This window comes from Arvicanthis niloticus, chromosome 4, assembly GCF_011762505.2.
Source record: "Arvicanthis niloticus isolate mArvNil1 chromosome 4, mArvNil1.pat.X, whole genome shotgun sequence".
Taxonomy (NCBI): Eukaryota; Metazoa; Chordata; class Mammalia; order Rodentia; family Muridae; genus Arvicanthis; species Arvicanthis niloticus.
The window spans coordinates 22,471,538-22,490,611 of NC_047661.1; the positions used below are offsets into that span (position 1 = coordinate 22,471,538).

The window sequence follows — 19,074 nt, forward strand, 5'->3', positions numbered from 1 at the left end:
AATTTTGTGAGACTCAGTTCTTTCCAAGAAACATCTAACAACTGAGGCAGGGCAAGCGCCAGCTCTGGGCTTTTACGTGTTGAGGACTCAAGCGGTTTTCATCTTCCCACGCTGTCTCGGGCTGGGTGCCCAGAAAGGAAACCCAGGCACCCCATTCCAGGCCTCTGTCTCCCGCACCCTATCCTTCGCAGCTTGTGCTCTACTGGACTGGAGATTTCCAAAGCCTGACTCGATCCCTCCCCAGTTCAGATCCTTTGCTGCTTTGGGTGGAAGGCTCGTCGCTGCGTTAAAAGGCAGAAGCGGAGAAAGTTAGAAAGTTGCGTTTAAACTTTAGGAGTTGCGTCACGGCAGTCTCTTGGAGAAAGCTCCGCCGAGCGGGACGGATTCTTTGCAACTTGGAGGCGCCGGGCGTGGGGAGGAGGCGGCGCGCGGGGCGGGGGCGCGCGGGGCCGGGGTGCAGGCGGGGACGCGGGGTGACGCGGCCCCGGGCCGCTCTACACACAGGGGCTCTCTCGGCTTCAGGCAGAGTCCGGCTACACTGGGCTGGGAGCCCGGCGGGACACTGACCGGAAGGCTGGCAGCCCGCGGACGAGCCGCGCTGGGGGGCCGAGGCCGGGGTCGGGGCCGGGGAGCCCCGAGAGCTGCCACAGCGGGATCCAGGGGGCGCGGAGGAGCCATGGCTGCCGGCGGCATCACCTCGCTACCCGCACTGCCGGAGGACGGCGGCTCCGCCTTCCCACCGGGCCACTTTAAGGACCCCAAGCGACTCTACTGCAAGAACGGTGGCTTCTTCCTGCGCATCCATCCCGACGGCCGCGTGGACGGCGTCCGCGAGAAGAGCGACCCACACGGTGAGTCGCCACCTCCCACTCGCGCGCATGATCTAGACCACACTTGCCCTCGGGGATCTTGGGACACTGAGATGCGGCTCCCCTCAACCCCTAGGCACTGCGGACCCACCCTCAGGAACAGGGTCCCCATCCTGCACCTCCTCCCGCAAATCCAGGTGGGCTGACTCCTTAGTCTCTGGTCCCTCAGAGACCACCTGCTGCAGCCTGGATGCCAGGATACTTGAAGGGTCCGCGGCTCCTGGGGGTTGGGAGTAGGCGTGTCTCAACCAGGGCTCTGGAGGTCCTTGGGATCCTGCAGTCACCCAAGGAAAGGGGGGCAGGACGAAATGTACTTCAGCTGGAAACTCTGCCCTTCAGTTCTGACTTGGTGACCAGAGAGATGCGGCCCTTCCTCTGACAACTATCACATTCTCCACCCACCCAGGGTCTCCAAGTTATTCCAAAGAGGAAAGCTAAGGGAGGCCAAACAGACAAGAGACTAGCAAACCAATCTGTGACTTCCTTAGTAAAGCAGACCTTGTTTCAGCGTGAAGCGCAGATCCCTTGACGACATTGAAGTAGGGGTACCTACCTTGCAGTGGGTTGAAGTTGAGATAAGAATTACAGTTTGAATTTTTGTAATAAAAATATACCAGGTCATGGATATAGGTCAGGAAACAATACTGTCCTAAATCAGTAGGTTCAACTTTAAGGGCTCCTAGACATCACCTGCAGCGTTTGCTGTCGCAGATTGGACCCGTGTTGAAACACCACATTTCTGAGTTTCTATTCTTAATACTTGTCCAGGAACCACACTTGAAAAGCCACTGGCTACAAAAAGCCCAAGTGGTCTACTTTAGGCCTGTGAGTATTGGAGGTGAGAGAGATGACTTGAGTGATCCTGGTTAAAGCATTCATTTTTAGGGGTTCAGATGGCGGTCTGGCTTTCTGAGGGGTGTTCTGAGGTCCTGAGGTCTTCATCCAGTAGCTCTGGCTTTAAGATGCACAGGGAATTCTAGTCATTATGCAAGGAGGAGAAAGACCAGAAGCCCCACGAAAAGAAGCTGCCCTGTGAATGTGACATATACACTTTGATATTTGCTGAGTGTATTTAAAGCATAATAGGACATTTAACTGACATAAAATATAAAAGCTTTACATTAATGAGATAGAGTGATTTTCAACATACTGTATGATGTTTAAAAATACCTATCTCATCGCTTACATTTTTAAAGATGAAACCTTATCTGGATACTTTCCTATCCCTTTAAAAGGTGGCACGATGTTTTTTCTCTTGTTACTACCAGTATCACCGCTGTGTCCTCACAGCAGAACATCTTGTCGCTCCTTCTTGCTTCTTGAGTCCAGGGCACTACCGGATTATGTGTCTATTATTTGTTTCAGGCCTGCTATCATTTAGAAAATGTTATCAATCAAAAAGATGCCTGAAAGCTGTTATGTGAACTAGAGCCATTTCTCTATTCTGCTGTAGAGTAGATGGTAAAAGATGTGTCTTTGTCTCTGAGCTTCGTCTGCTGTTGGCTCAGCTGCTAGGACAAGCTCATATGTGTTCCAAGTGGTTTTAGTTTTTTCCTGAAGCACAAGTAGTTTGAAGAGCTTGTTTCATGACTTAGGGACAGAAGTATCTTCCAGTCCAGGTTCTGTTTGGAACTTTACCTGATGCTTTTGTTTTTGAATGGTGCTTTAGTTGCAGAATTATTTTTTCTTTGAAGCCTTTTGCTTTATAATAAGACAGAGGTGAGTGGGGAATAATTCTGGATTGTATAATATATTGCCACCCTGTTAAAACAGCTGCTATGTCAAGAGGTCTTTAATTTTTGTTATTGTTGTTTGTTGTCCTCTTCTTCCTCCTCTTCTTCCTCTCCTCTCCTCCTCCTCCCTTTCTTTTTGGTAGGGCCTCCCTATGTAGCCCAGGCTGGTTTCAGACTTGAGTTTCCTGCCTCAGCCTCCTGCCTTCTGAGTGCTGGGATTAGAGGTCATTTGCCACCATGCACAACTTAGTTTGTACTTTTGCTTAACATTTCTTTTTCAGCTTTATTTTGTTTTATGTGCATGAGTGTTTGCCTGCTTGTATGTCTGTGCAGCGCCTGCATGCAGTGCCTGTGGAGGTCAGAAAAGGGCGTTGGATTTCCCAGAACTGGGATTAGGATTATTGGGAGCCATCATCATGTGTGTGAGTGCTGGGATCTGAACCTCTTTGGGAGTAGTGAAAGCTCTTAACTGCTAGCCCATCTCCCGATTTTGTAGTCTATAACTAAGTGATTCTCGAATGGAGTATTTTGGCAACTGTTAGAGACATTTATAGACATCATAACCTTAAAAGGGCACTTCCCATATTTAGTGAGGGCACTCCTGGTGTTTAATAGTGTGCATCCCTGGTGTTTAATGAGTGGCATTCCTGAGTATTTAGTGGGGGACCCTCCTGTGTGTTTAGTTGGGGAGCATTCTTGGGAGAAACTCCTGGGTATTTAATATGGGACACTCCTGGGTTTTTAGTGGTGGGCACTACTAGATATTTAATGGAGTGGGGGGTACACCTGTGTACTTAGTGAGGATGTACTCCTGGGTGTTTAGTGGGGCGCATTCCTCGTTGTTTATTGGAAGGTACTCCTGGGTATCTAGTGAGGGGCATTTAATGGGGGGGGGGGGCAATCCTGGGTGTTTAGTGAGGACACTCCTGGGTCTTCAGTAGGTAGGGGCCCAAAATGCTAGCCATCCTGCTGTACTAAGGGTGTGCACCCGACTAAACCATTCTAGAACTATGTAACTTCCTAACTTTATCATTAGCAAAGGCAGATGCTCGCAGTCAGATCCTTGCTGATGACCAACTTGTCCAGAGGACATCTACTTCTTGACAAAAGCACCAACCTAGATCACCTTTGTGTGGTCTTATGTGGACATAACCTTATGTTCAGCATTTTTTCCTAGCATTCGGAAAGTACACTGATGGTCCAGCAGATCGTGAGGCTGAAGGGTGGACAAAGTGGCAGTATCACCTCAACCGTACCCTTCCCCAAACAAACCGAGGAATAAGAGTGGTCTCAGTCCTCAAGGTGTCCAGTTGACCACAAACTATGTCACCCGGGATTTGTTCCTTTCTGTTTAGATCTCTTCCAAGGTGCAGAGAGCTCTGAAAAGTGGATACAATCTGATGGTGCCCGTACAGGTTGGTGTTGATGTCAGCTTGGGAGACGCTGGAGTCAGGACAGAGAGAGCCAACCTAAGAAAACACCTCCATAAGATCAGGCTGTGGGCCAGTGGTCCTCAACATACCTAACACTGAGACCTTTTAATACAGTTCCTCATGTTGTGGTGACCCCCAACCATAAAACTATTTTCATTGCTACTTAATAACTGTATTTTTCTCCTTTTATGAATCATAACAAATATTTTTGGAGATAGAGGTTTGGCAAAGGGGTCATGACCCACAGGTTGAAAACTTTAGGTAGATCTGTAGGGCATTTTCTTAACTAGTGATTGATGGGGGAGGGCCCAACCCATTGTGGGTGGTACCATCCTGGGCTGGTGGTCCTGGGTTCTATAAGAAAACAGTCTTAGCAAGCCATGAGGAGCAAGCCAGTTAGTAGCATCCTTCTATGGCTTCAGCATCAGCTCCTGCCTCCAGTCTCCAACCCAGTTTAGGTTTCTGCCTTGGCTTCCCACAATGGACTGTGATCCAGGATCTGTAAGCCAAATATAAACCTTTTTCTCCCCCAAGTTGCTTTGGTCACAGTGTTTCATCATAGCAATAGTAACCCTAACTAAGACAGTGACTGAATGAAATCTCAAGTGCCACAGAGTTCTGGAAGCACGCTTTGAAGACTGCGATCTATACAGTGGCTGCTAGGGAGGTGTGGAGTGCAGTTCAGCTACAGGAAAATGAGCAAGGTGAGGGCTGGTGTGGAATGTCCTGGAAGGGAGGCCAGCGATGACAACCAAACACAGGGATTTCCAGGTTCTCAGTGATGCCCACCTCCTGGCAGTTTCCCAAGTTCTTTTCACTCAGAGGGGTCTATTTTCTGAACCTTTTCACTTAAAGGCCTAGAAGATCTTTATTTGACATGGGAGTTATGATAAAAGCAAGGAGCTGCAAGAGGTCACAGTCTGCTTCTCCTGCACATGTGCTGTGTACACACCTTCCCTTTGGCATCCTTGGTTTTGATCTCTGAAAGCCTCTTCTGAGGTCCCTGGGATGTGCTACATTGAGTGTCTGCTCTATAGCCTTAAGGGGGGGGGGGTCATGTGAAGTGTTCCAGGAGAAAGAACATTTTTATCCCGAGCAGCACGTATGGCATATGGAGGAGTGTGAGATGTGGGTTGCTGGTGGACATGCTAACATTAAATCTATTCCAGATGCTCTGAGTTAGAGGAAATGAAGGTAATTAGAAATGCTGGACCACCCTGGGCTTCTCCTGACTACTCATTGGTCACAATTCTCTGCTTCCAGGCATCGGGGGACCTGAGATGTGCAGAGGTTGATGGTTAGCCCACACTCACAAGAAGTGGGGGGGGGGGGGGTGACAGCCAGGTCAGCCTGCCTCCTGTACTCTTTGCCACTCGACGCATTCCACATGGCACCAAAAATAAAAACATGGATTGTGAAATTCACAGATCTCATTTTGTAGAAGCTCAGAGAAGCAGCCAGTGGCCTGAGTTACCCTCCTGATTCACTCTCCTGACCCAGCTTCTTGCCCACTTAGCTACTGGCCTGCGAGGCCTGCCTCTATAGCCTCCTTGCCCTCTCCCATTTTGTGGTCCTGGTACCCTTTGGATGCCTGTGGCTCTTCCTCAGTTTCTGGACACTGAGGGCCAGATGCTTTGAGGGCACTGTGAACCCACTCTTGCTGTTTTGTGAGAATTCTGGGCAAAGTAGCCTTAGCTTTTCCTGCCCCCTGTAAATGCATCCATTCATTTAATGGTTCTAGATGCTTTGGCCTTCCCCTCCTCTGGTCATATCTGGCAAGTTATTCCTGCCAATTTGCCTTAATAAGCATGGTATTTACTGTAATGCTGTTTGTGTGCAGTAAACAAATGAGGTCAGACTCTCAGCTCATTAATCCTGGAAATCATGTAATCTGTACAGCAATGAAAGGACAATTCATGAGTCACAGATATTACCACACCTTAGGAGTCTTTAAAGATGAACTTCATGCCAAGTGACATCAGCCTGAAGGAGGCAATAGCCCCCTCCTGATGTGCCCTGAGGGCTTTTGTTGGATTTACACAACATCCATTATGTAACCAGACTTTTGACACTATGACAATCTCTCTGATTTATGTCATGGGACATAGACAGACATCATTTTAAAGTTCAATTTGAAAAAAGACAATCTTGTAGATAAAATTAACAAGTGAAGATTCACAGTGATGCTGACAAGTTGCCCTTGGCCTGCTGATGGTGGCATGCAGGGTCTCTCTTGCTGTGGGAGACTGCTCTCCACTCACAGGAGACACTGACAGTCGGATGGTGACTACATGTGTTGGGAGTCTTCTCATCTTTTCCCAAGTCCTGTCTTTGTTGGTTTTCCAACAGTCTTTCCAGGCCTCTTTGGCCTGAAGCACACATCTGTAAGAAGGCTGGCCATGAAATGAGCACATCTGGGGCACACAGCTTAACCCCATTAGCATAGTCTGTCCAAACAAGTGTTTGTGTTGGGTTTTTGTTTGTTTGTTTGTTTGTTTGTTTTTGAGCTTTTTGTATTTTAATGTCAAGAATCCAGTCTTGTTCTTTTGTCATTGTTAAGTACTTAGGCCGTGTGTGTATGTGTGTGTGCGCGCGCGTGTGCGTGTGCGCGCGCACGCTCACGCACGCGCATGTGCACACATGTGTATTTCTTATTTTTAGCAAAATAACTATTTAGCAAAACAACTAGGGAGCCCAGGCCAGTGTTGCTGCAACATACTTGGCAATGAGGATGTCCACACAAGATTTGCCTGTCACATATGCTATATAAAGGTTATGGTGATCTCATGGAAACAAACAGACATCTCACCAAGTGGGGAACTGTTGCTTGGTCAGGCAGAAAAAGCTGCAGGTTTCCACTGGGGAATCCTCTCCCATGAGAAGGATTCAGGGGGAAAAAAACAACCCACCATGAGGTCCTTCAGCTGTGGCAGGCCAGGAGGATGGCACTGTTAGAGGTCCCAGAAGATCCTTAAGAGTCTGGGAGAAGGGTCTAGTGCTAACAGATGGGTGTGTGTGTGTGTGATAGGTAAGCCAGAGCCACACAGTGGCCAGTCTCAGAGTCCCCTGGCTCATAGGTATCAGAACAGGGGCTTGAGATATGGTCTCAAGAGCACAGCAGACAATCCTGGGAGCCATCTACTAAGTTTCAGGGTTTTTTCTTTTCTTTTTTTTTTTTCTTTTCTTTTCTTTTTTTTCATTGTTCCAATGGGTATTAGCTTCAGCTACTAAAGCTCACAGTTTAGGGCTAGTTCATTAGCACATGAAAGTCTGTCTTGGGCTTGACTCATATTGAAGCTGCTTATCCACTTATCTGTGGCCAGCTCCTATCTTGGAAGCATTATATTACTCCAAGTCACACAAAATGGTGTTTGGATTATTCAAGACAGTTTCGTTTATGCTTGTAACAAATTAGAAATAATTCTTATGCCGTGAAACTCTAGTCAAGTATTAGACAGCTAAAATTCACTGTGATTTGAGATGCTTGCTTCTTATGCCCACCATTAGATCAGCATAATTATCTGCCTATCCAAGTTCTGTTTAATAATTGTGGCCAGGGACCTCTCTCTAAGCTGTGTTGTTGTACACTTCTGGAACACAGGAGAGGTTGCGAGCAGGTTGCGAGTTCCTTTTTGAGCCCAGACTGTGGCTCTTAGAAGCCAGACTGGACTGCCCTTAACCCCTGTCAGATTATTTTTAGTCAGAAGAAATGCAGGAACAGCAAGCCAGGATTCAGTGTTTAACTTATGTCTCATCCTAGTAGACCTCTGTGTGTCTTCCCACTCAGTGCAACTTATCCGTTGTGACCTTGCTGCTTGCCCACTCGTTCATAGCAACGTGGAATGTGTGTGTGCCTTTTCAAAGAGTTATTGATCCTCAGCTGACCTCTATCTTGGATCGTCCAGTAGAATTCCTCAGTAAAAGTTCCCAATTTTCCAGGGTACTGTGGAGATTAAGGAGATGAAGGAAAACTGGTCAAAACCAGGGTTACCTCCCAGGTGTAATTGAACCATTAAAAAGAATTACCTTTATTTAATTCATAGTTAATTATATTAATTTATAATACAAGTTTATGATTAAAAATTCAAATCACCCCTCCCCCAATGGTTGGTTTATTTGTTTTAAGGGAAATGTGTACAGAGGAGTAAGGATCTGGCCAGGTTCTAGGTTCTGTGAGTTTACTATTCAGGCTCTGTGAGAAGACACTGGGACTCATGAGAGGATCCTGGACATCTCTGTGAGTGAGTTAACGCAGTACATCCTGAGTGTTTGGGGATGACAGAGTGTTTCCCACCGACATCTGCTCAGCTGAGGCTTATAGGCTGGTGTATGTTAAGACACTTGCTCAGACTTCATTCAAAATAATTGTATTGGACAACTTGGAGGCTTTTTTTTTAAAGGATAATAAATGGAAAGATGAATCACTTCTCAGTAAAAATGAACCCTACAACTTTGATCAGCAGTTCTGATTTCTTAAGAACACTTATCACTTTTGCTTTAAATTTGAAAAGAAAAAAAAATATGTACATGTGTATCTGTCTTGTCACTGCATGGTCTCTCTCTCTCTCTCTCTCTCTCTCTCTCTCTCTGTGTGTGTGTGTGTGTGTGTGTGTGTGTTTTAACTGCATGCACACTGAGGCCAGAAGAGGGAGTCAGGTCCGCTGGAGCTGGAGTTACAGATGTGCTGGGGCTGACCTTGGGCCTCTGTAAGAGGAGCACGCTCTTAGTCAGCGAACTCTCTCCAGCCCCAGTGTTTTGTTTTGTTTGAAACAAAAGTCTTACTCTAAAGCACAAACTGGTCTGGAACACTTGGTGATCCCCCTGTCTCAGCCTCCAAGTGCTGGGATGCTGGGATTACTGTTGTGAGCCACAAGGGCCTGCAGCATTTAGGAATTTTTTTTCCTTTAATTATGTGCTGTGGGATTCATTTTCCTCAGGGTTCTGAGAGCTATTTGTTCTTTCTCAGATGTTCTAACTCTGAAGTCCATTATTTCCTTTGATTTTACTTGCTTTCCATTTGGTAAAATCATTTTGAGCTCACCCTGGCCCTAGGATTCTGTGCCCATCACTGGGAAACTATCTTCCAGCTCAGACATGTGGCCTTCCCCTGCTTGCCACCCTCCTATGACATGTGACACTATTGCCTGCCTCTGGCTTCTTGGAATCCTTGGATTTTATTAGTCTACACTAAGAGTTCGTATCCTCTGCCCAGCTGATTTCCTGGATGCACTCTTGTGTCTGGTCTTTTGCTTTGCTTTGCTTTTGCTTTGCTTTGCTTTGCTTTGCTTTGCTTTGCTTTGCTTTGCTTTGCTTTGCTTTGCTTTGCTTTGCTGCTTTGCTTTGCTTTGCTTTGCTTTGCTTTGCTTTGCTTTGCTTTGCTTTGCTTTGCTTTGCTTTGCTTTGCTTTGCTTTGCTTTGCTTTGCTTTGCTTTGCTTTGCTTTGCTTTGCTTTGCTGTTCTCTGTCTCTCTGTTTCTCTCTGTTTCTCACTGTTTCTCTCTGTCCCCCCGCCCCCCCCTTTCCTGTGTAAGTTCTAGAATTTCTTCAGCAGGTCCTTTTTAGTCTCATGGGATCCCCTGCCCCTGTGTTCCACTGTTCTTAGGACAGGCACCCTGCCGTAGCCTCAGTATAACATGTCACTAGCTCAGAGTGGGTTCCCTTTCCTCATTACATATGTGCGAATGTTTACACTTGGTTCTGTCTCCCAGTCTTTGGGGTTCTTGTTTGCTTTCTTGGTTCCTCCTGCTGCTTTCCTGAATTATTAACTAGACCAGTTGGTGTTCTCAGATATGGCTGTGTTAGTTTCATTTCTGTTGCTGTGTCAAAATACCCGACAAAAAGCAACTTAAGGACTAGAAAAAGGTTATGTTATCTCACGATTACAGGTTAGCAGGGAGATAAAGGTGGCAGGACCTTAAAGCAGTAATCAGATTTTGTCCACAGGTGAGCAGAGAGAAGTGAAGCATGCAAGCTCAGCTCACTTTCCTGACACTGCTACAGTCTGCGACCTAGAGCCAGAGGATGGTGGCCCTCAATTTTAGGCTCAATAACCCTCTCACATCAATTAACATAAACAAGGTAGTCCTCACAGACACGCCTACAGACCTGGAGATTCGGACAATCCCTCACTGAGACTCCCTCCTGTCAATGTAACCTCATCATCCCCATGACCTTCAGCATCTTCTGTCTCTTGTCAATTGTCGATATCCCCAAGACTGCTGCAGTTGATGCCTTGATGTCTCCAACATGGTAGATACACCTCTCTTTCCACAGTTGGACTCTCCTAATATAATCTCAGTTTTCCAAAGACTCTGTCTCCTCAATTTGCCTCTAGCCCCCTCCTCCCATTTGTACCTTTATCATTCTCTGGGAAAATCCAGTATAACCTACCTCAGCAGCCCCCTGTGACCGCTTCTCTGTCTTCCTGAGGAGAGCTTATGGAGTCCATGGTTTTTGACTCCTGCCCGACTGGAGAGGCAAACACTTTTATTTATCTGATGGTTTATGTGTCTGTGTATTGAACTGAATCTGGGAACACTTTGAGGTAAGGAGTGGGTCAGAATTTCTTAATCCACCTTCACACACAGTGGCCATGTGTTAATCATTCACCCAGCAAGCTAGCCAAGGCTTTCCCCCTGCCTTCCTGCCTCCTGGCCATGCCCCTTTCCTCAGTCAGGCTGGCCTTTATAGCTGGAACCCCATCTCCTTTCCCTCCCAGCCCAGCTCCTGTGTACCACCCACAAATCAGTCAGTTCTCTGAGTTGTCATTACCCTTCCCAGTTGGATTGATCCAAGAAGGGATTTTTAAAACACTGAAGTAATCTAGACACTTGTGGTTCCCTAAGTACTTCTGCGTGTTCTGAGAGTCTGAGGTTGAGCTGCTCCTATGAGGCTCCCTGTGGCTCAGCTGCTAAATTTGGGGTCAGTGTGAGGTTTATGGGTGGAGGGGTTCAATCAACCAGCTTGTCTCCCTCTCTGTTCTCCCTCCCTCCCTCCTTCCCTCTCTCTACTTCTCTCCCTCCCTCCCTCTCTCCATTCTTCCCTCCTTTCTTTCTAGCCTTCCCCCTTTCCATCTCATTGTTTTTACTTTGAGCTAGGTGAGCGTTCTGCCACAGACTGTATCTAAGGACCAGAATGTTAAAGCACCATGTGACATGTGAGGGATGTGCAGTGTGAGTTGCCATGGAAGCCCTGCAGTTCTTGTCCAGGCACCTTTCTCATTAGCCGGAGGAAGCAATGCTCCCATGGAAGGCTTTCTCCCCAGCTCTGGAAGAGAGACTCACTGCTTCTATTTGATCTTGAGGCTCAGCCCCAGAACTGCTCCCTGGCCTCTCACAGAGGAAGCCAGCAGATCTTTGTGCCCAGTGCCAGAATGCATCACCATAATCTCACTGAGGAATGTAGACTGGGGCTGGGGGAGGGGGTGCATACTTGACTCAGGCACCTTAATGGCTAAGTCACTCTTCCTCCAAGTGGCAAACCACAGATCACTTCATAAAGGAGGAGTGAGGACTGTCTGGCACCCTTGTTGGTGTCCTTTTTGGTTGTGAGGAAATGGCACAGATAGCTTCACCCAGATTTACGAGCCAGTATTCATCATAACAATCTGCAAAACTCTTAGAAGGACCAAGCTTGTGTGACAGAGTGAGTCAGGCTCTTTGTAATGGGATGTCTGCAGGGGAGGGTGGGGGAGAGAGGGCTGAATAACCATCCCTGAATAACTGTCTCCTCTGCCTCCTCTGTAAGCTGAATCATTTTATAAACAGGAAACAATTCATAGGTTTTGTAATGGTCATTATACAAACAGGAACTGGAAGAACATGAAACAGCGGAGCAGTACCTCCATCTAAAGGTTCCTTTTCAAGGGACAGTAATGGGATGTGAAGACAAGCTGTACACTTATTAAAATTGTTGGAAAACAAAAATTACTTTGGGGGACATACTACCTGATGAGCAGATTTTGTAATTGAATTAGAAATAAATTTCTCTGCCACATGTAAGTATTGTGTATTTCATATAGTATCTTTTGGGGTTTTTTTTTGTTTGTTTGTTTTTGTTTTTTTGAGACAAGGTTTCTCTGTGTATCTCTGGCTGTCATAGGATTCACTCTGTAGACTAGGCTGGCCTCAAATTCAGAGATCTGCCTGCCTCTGCCTCCCAAATGTGGCATTAAAGGTGTGCACTACCACCATCCAGCAAATATAGTAAGTATCTTTAAAAACAATACCTGGTATGTGTCTTCTTTCATCCTATTTTTTCTATTGTATTTTAATGAAGTTTAAAATTTTTCTTATAGCTACTTCTAACCTTGGTCTCATTTAAAGGCACTGTGTGTATGCTGTGTGTGCATAGGTTGCACATAGATGTTGCATGGCATGAGGGTGTGTATGTTGGGGAAGGTAGTATTTACTAACTGGCTGGTGGAGACTCAAGAGGAAAGGCCCTTTTGGTTTTGAGTGTGCTGGTTCTGGGGCGGTATGTTCTTGCACTTGCATGGTTGGTATTTTTCTGTTGCTTTCCAGCTTAACAGAAATAGATATTTTAAGATCCTTTGTCTAAGTCACATTTAACCTTTCCTCTTTATGTAAGGACTCTTAACCTTATTTCTTATTTATTTTTATATCAGCTATTCAAAACCCAGAAACACAGAATTGGAATATAATTCAAGAGTGATTGGAAAGGCAGTCTTGCTTTGGTTGAGTTTACCAATACATGAAACATGCTACAGAAGTTGCTGGAATTAAAAGTAACTACTGAGATACCCTCAGCTGTCACAGGGCAGGAAAATGAGGCACATACTGATTTCTGAAGGGTTAATACAAAGGCTGTGATGGACTCGTGGATCGGTCCAACCTTGTTCAGATAATGGAATTCCTACAGATTCCCTCCTCCCTACAGAAGAGGAAGAGGACCATACATTTACTCAGTATTGAAATTTTTGAGGGCATGCTCTTTTTCCTCTTTAGAAATAGAGTTATTTCAATCTCAAATACAAACTTAATGAATCAAGGATCATTCCACATTTTACAGGTAAGAAAAGATTTTTACTTGTGGCTTTTTAAGCCATGGTCCCTGTCTATGAGAAGAAGCAGTGAATTCTATATTCTAGAATCTTTCTGTTCAGAAGACAGGCCCACAGCAGAGTTCCATGTGACAGAAATGTGAATAGAAACTGGTTTTGTGGCAGTGAGATCCAGTTTCTGATTTTGCTTGAGGTACTGAGAACTGCATTCGTGTTAAGAGTATGGAAATTAAGAATCAAGTCTCAGGGGCTGGTGGAGGAAAGCTGCTATCCTGAAGGTCCAAGTGGCCACCCGATGAAGAGACCAGGACATGGGTCATGAAAACATCTTCCAGAAGCAAAGATAGTTTTCTCTGTTGAAGAGAAGTTTGTCCTTTTTTTTTCTCCTGTGTTATCTGAGTTTGTAGGGGTGAATACCTGGGCATACATCCTAGGTCTTTGAAGTTATAACTTGTCTTTTTGGATGGGGGCTGTGTTAGGCCTAGAGCTAAAGAAAGCCATGTGCCCCCCAACCCCCATTTGTTTCTTTCCTAGGACAGGACCCACCTTGTTTGTTTAGATGTGGCCTGTGACTGCTTTCTCATGGCACTGACAGATGCCTATCCAAGCCTGAGGTTTTTATTGCCTATCCCTTTACAGAGCATTCACTAACCTCAGGTGTCATTTCTATTTTATTTTATTTTATTTTATTTTATTTTATTTTATTTTATTTTATTTTTTGAGACAAGGTTTCCCTATGTAGCCTTGGCTGTCATGGAACTTATGCTGTAGACCAGATTGTCCTGGAACTCACAGAGATATCTGCCCCTACCTGCCTAGTGTTGGGATTAAAGGTGTGTGCCACCATTGCCTTGCTTATTTTGACTTCTTGATCACGGTGTTTCTGCTGTTCCCACTGTTAAATCTAATGCAATATGCTCATGGCTTTTACTCCTCCGCCTTTTAGTCCATGGACAAAATTGCTGTCTCTAGGCTGATCTCTTGGTTTTTTTTTTTAAATATATTTATTAATGATCTAATGTCATGTAATACATTGGAAGTGCATATTCCTCCTAAATGATATAAGGGATAAATGGCAATACTGATTTATTTTTAGCTATTGTTATACCAGGGATTGAACAGGGGGCCCTGTGCATGCATGGGTGGGGTTGCCTGTTTGTCACTGTGACAAAATGCCTGATATGCAGCCACCTGAGGGAGGAAGGCTTTATTTTGTCTCTCTGTTTGGGGAAGTACAGCCCAGCATATTGAGGAGGCCTTGTGGAGGGAGTGGCTCGTGGCTTGGGCAGCAAGAAAGTGGATTTGTTTGCTTCTGTGGAGGCTGATTGGGAAACAATGATTAGGTCTAAATCATTGCTACAACCCAAGGGACCCCTCATCTCCAACAACCCACATCTCCCAATGATGCTTTGCCTCCTAAACGCTGTACCACCCCCCAGGACAGTGTCACCAGCTGGGGACTAAATATTCAAACACATGAGCCTGTGGGGCCTTCGACATTCAAACCATAATATTCTATCTGTGCCTCACAGAGGCTCATGGCCCTCTCATGTTGCAAATGTCATCACAGTGTCTCTGTTCCAACATCATGTAAAGGCCCAAAGCCCAAAATGGAGGAACACACAGAGCAAGGAAAGACTGACTGCAGCAGAGAGAACATATTGTGCCATCCCTGTCTGGTGTCCAGGACTGCAACAGGCATGGGTGGACCCACCTGTCCTGCTCTGGTGCCCAAAGCATATGTCCTTTCTCTTGGCTATACTTAGTACCTACATCTCTCCTTGGTGGATGGCCCACATGCCTGGCATCTATTACATCCTAGACTCTCCACTACAACCAGGCTTCACATGCACAGCTTTACAAAGTGGCCTCTTGGGGCCACCTTATAGGGAATCTGGTGCAGCCTGACCTTTGTGGCTTTCTGGAACTTTAAGTCCCTATGATCTTATAATTCTCACATTTTGCATGTCTGCAAAAACGAGTACCATGTGCTTAAGTTCTGCTGCCAGTTCTGTAGCTTGAACTCCTTCACCACGGTCGCCTTTGTGTGCTTTGATGGCTGTTGTTGAGAGAGAACCTCGACAGTAGCACTAGCTCTTGATGGGTATAGTCTTATGCATTTTGACTCAGTGCTGACTGTACAGTATCTCCTTGCATTAATCTCTTCAGTGGCCACTGCTGCTTTACCCTCAATACTTTATCCCCTGCTTTAATCCAGCCACCCTCCTCTGTATGCCACACTGCATGTATTGCCTGTATGTTCTTTCGCACTACAAATCTGGTTAAAAGAATTGAGCAATAACCATATCTCAGGCTAGATACTACACTGCTGTGAAACTTCCTTCCCCAAACAAATTTGCCTATCATTTTTTTTAAATTCAGCCTGACTTTCTTTTTCTTTTTCTTTCTTTCTTTTCTTTTCTTTTTTTTTTTGGGGGGGATGTGGGCATAAGACAGCAAGATATTTTGCCAGAATGTAACATAAAGGGCCCCTAGTTTCCAGTAGAGCCTTTGCTCCCCTCTGAAAGCTCACAAACCTGGCTTATGATGTCCATTGGAATGCTGGTTTCCCTCATCCTCATCTGAATGGCCCATTAAATCTTGCTTTCAGAACTCTGAGGCTTCTCTAATCTACAGACTTAGACACTGCCATATTATTGCCACAGCTAGTTCCAGAAGCCCGTGAACTACCCCGCCGGGGTTTAGCACAGAGAAGTCTCTCTCTCTCTCTCTCTCTCTCTCTCTCTCTCTCTCTCTCTCTCTCTCCCTCCCTCCCTCCCTCCCTCCCTCCCTCCCTTCCTTCCTTCCTTCCTTCCTTCCTTCTGTTCTTCCTTTCCTCCTTTCTTTCTTTCTTTCTTTCTTTCTTTCTTTCTTTCTTTCTTTCTTTCCTTCTCTTTCTTTCCTTCTCTTTTCTTTTTGTAAGGGCACAGGGTCTTACTATACAACCCCTGGCTTGCCTGAATCTCACCAACTCACTAGATAGCCCAAACTGTCCTTGAATGTTCAACAGTACTTCTGCATCTGCCTCCTAGGAGCTAGGACTTCACATGCTCCATCACATCTGACTAGGACCCCAATTTTTATATTAGTTACTTTTCTTATCACTGTGACCAAATATTTGACAAGAAACACTTTAATGGGGGAGGGGGTTATTTTGGCTCATGGTTTGAAAGCATAGTTTATCATGGCGGGGAAGGCATGTAAGTGTGGCCTGAAGGAGAAGAGCAGCTCAGAAGAAGAGCTGGAAGGCTTGAGTTCTGTCCTGTGCTGGGTTCATGGATGTGGGAGGTGATAGGAGTCAGAGTGGCCTTCTGTTCTTCTCCCTCTTCTTCCTCCACCCTTTATTTTCTCCCAAACTGGAGCTCTTCTTTATCCTAGGTCGGGCCTGGCTGACCTAGGTAGTAGTTGTTAACTGGATTCCTAGAAGGGTAGGCCTCTAGCACAGCTGTGAAGAACTGTCTAGATTAAACTAGCCTCTGAGGATGTCTGTGAGGGATCGTCTTGCCTGTTAGTTGATGTGAGAAGAGCAATCTTAGTTGTGGGTGGGGCTCCCCTGGGCAGGCTCCCCTGGGCAGGCTCCCCGGGCAGGCTCCCTGGGCAGGGATCCTATACTGTGTAGAATGGAGAGGAAGCACTGAGCACCAGCAGGCGTGAGCCTGATGCTGTCTTCTTCCGTTTGTGGATCCAGTGTAGCCAGCTGCTTCAAGCTCCCACCACTGAGGCTCTGCTGCCTCAATGAACTGTAACCTGGAACTGTGAGCCAAACAGTCCCCCAACAACACAGCAACAGGAAAAGAAACTGGTGGAGGAACTGGCTCCTTCTTGAGTGGAACCACTTCTCACTCCATCGATCAGAAACCTTCAGACACCTTCCCCAGAAGTCTACCCCAGCTACTTTCCCTTTGATAGTTGTCCTTGAATGCTGGGTGTGTCAGGCCTTCTCCTGCAGGGTACAGTCAGTGTGATAAGAAATACTCTTTCCTATGGATGAGAAACCAGGATCAAAAGCCCAGCCCTCTGGCCTTTCAGAAGACTGGTTTCTACCTGGAATATCAAGGATTCTGTTGGGCATGGGCCAGCCTGTGGATACCTTGGGAAGAATGAGAAGGCTAAGAGAGAATGGATACTAGAATAAGAAACCTTGTAGTAGGAAGAGGATTTGCAGATCCTCCTCACAGCAACCTTGGGAGCACTACAGCTTGGTCGGGAACACTGCAATTTAACTTGGAGTGCTATAGTTTGGCTGGGAACACTACAGTTTGGCTGGGAGCACTACAGTTTGGCTGGGAGCACTACAGTTCGTGAGCACTACAGTTTGTCTGGGAGCACTACAGTTTGTCTGGGAACACTACAGTTTGGCTGGGAACACTACAGTTTGGCTGGGAGCACTACAGTTTGGCTGGGAGCACTACAGCTTGACTGGGAGCATTATAGTTTGAATGGGTTCATAGGAAACTGAAGTTTTCTTTTTTTTCTTACTGAGGATTGAACTCAGAGCCCCATATAAACTTTAGGTTGTTATTACAAATCCAAATTAGGGTGTTTTGTTTGTTTTTGTTTTTGCTTTTGCTAGACTTTCTACTCAATTTCAACAGCAAAGTACCTAATATTTCTATCAAGACATTTCTTTAGTTATTTATGTATATCCCTTACAGTTCAACTAATTTTTCTTGGAAGGCACTGCAGGTGGTTGTATTACCCAGGGTAGCTTTCTCTCCATTTGTTCATCTGATTTAAAGGAAAAACAGTTGGCATATCTATTTGGTTACACCTATTTTGAATATTTTCCAGACTTGAGTTACTTTTGGCCGTGTTTAATGATGTAGAACTGGAGAGCTTTTGTGTTTCAGGGTTCTGGAGAACCTGGGCCTGTGTGCCACCTCCACAAGGGGACGGGTGTTCCCCGAGCAGTCTGTTTTTCTGGAAGGAGCCTAACACACCCTGGCTGACAGTGAAGCACAGGATCTGCTCTTCAATGAGGCTAGAGAACAGATCCTTTAGAAAGTAGAGTGGTGTTGAAGGTGGCCTGCACCAGAGGCTGCATCTTCTCCCAGGTTGAGAGCGTTATCATGGGTATACCTCAGGTGGCCTTCAGGCCTTGAAAACAGGTACAGGCTGTTTTTCTGAGAAGGTGCACAGCATCTTATCAGGTTCTCCTAATCCTCACAGTTGGAAATATAGTAAGAGGAGAGGGCATAGATGTGGAAAAACTGTGTTCTCACTAACCCATCTAGCTGTCACTGAGATAGTATTTGTGAACTGCATCGCTCTGAACATGGAGTTACTAGATTGTATACTGAGGTGAGCCTTCATGGTGGATGAGTCCATGAGAAAGGGCTCGAGGAACGCTGATTCTCTGTGAATTATGTTTGCCAGGAATGGTGTGGAAGGGCCTGACACTCAGGTAGAGTGTGCAGTTGTATGGGGCAAACTACTTCTAGTGTTCTCAGTACATTGGGATAATGATGGCTGAGAACACTTAGGGCCATCTTTCAGAATAGCTGGGAAAGCAGATTTCTGCATTCTTTTTTTTTTAATTTTATTTTATTTACATTTAAGATGCCATCCCCTTTCCCCATTTCCCCTCCCTAGGAAACCCCTGTCCCATGCCCCCCCTTTCCTTTTTGCTTTTATACAATTTTTTAAATGTTAATCAAAGGATTTATAAGTTTGGTAATGCTCAATCAGAAGCGTAACCCAATACCCAACCTAGATATAAAAACTATCTTTGACTGGTGGAGACCTGTGAACATCTGCCTCCATGCCCCCTCTCTCTTTCTCTCTCTCATCACCTAGCTTCTCCTCTCCTTCAACTTCTCTCCTTACTCCAAGATTTCTGCATTCTTAAAGCCATGAAAGGTGTGTGAGGCGGCTGGTGTACCAGTTAGCTGGAGCTGATGCTACCCACTGCACTCCTGAAGAATGACATGGCTCTGTACAAGTCCACAGGGGGTAAGGACATTTATGGCTGCTAGAGTTTTCTGTTTCATAAGCAAGTCAGGTCTAGTTTCACTTCTT

The 19,074-nt window shown here is 45.8% G+C and overlaps 1 protein-coding gene across 1 annotated transcript in view; it reads left to right on the forward strand.

The window, feature by feature from the left end:
- Positions 1–438: 438 nt before the first annotated feature.
- Fgf2 (fibroblast growth factor 2) overlaps positions 439–19,074 on the forward strand; it is a 56,264-nt gene continuing 37,628 nt past the window's right edge. Inside the window, exon 1 of the mRNA XM_034499861.2 lies at positions 439–851. Within this exon, the coding sequence (XP_034355752.1) occupies positions 677–851 (175 nt within the window). The 5' untranslated portion in view covers positions 439–676. The remainder of the gene's footprint in view (positions 852–19,074) is intronic.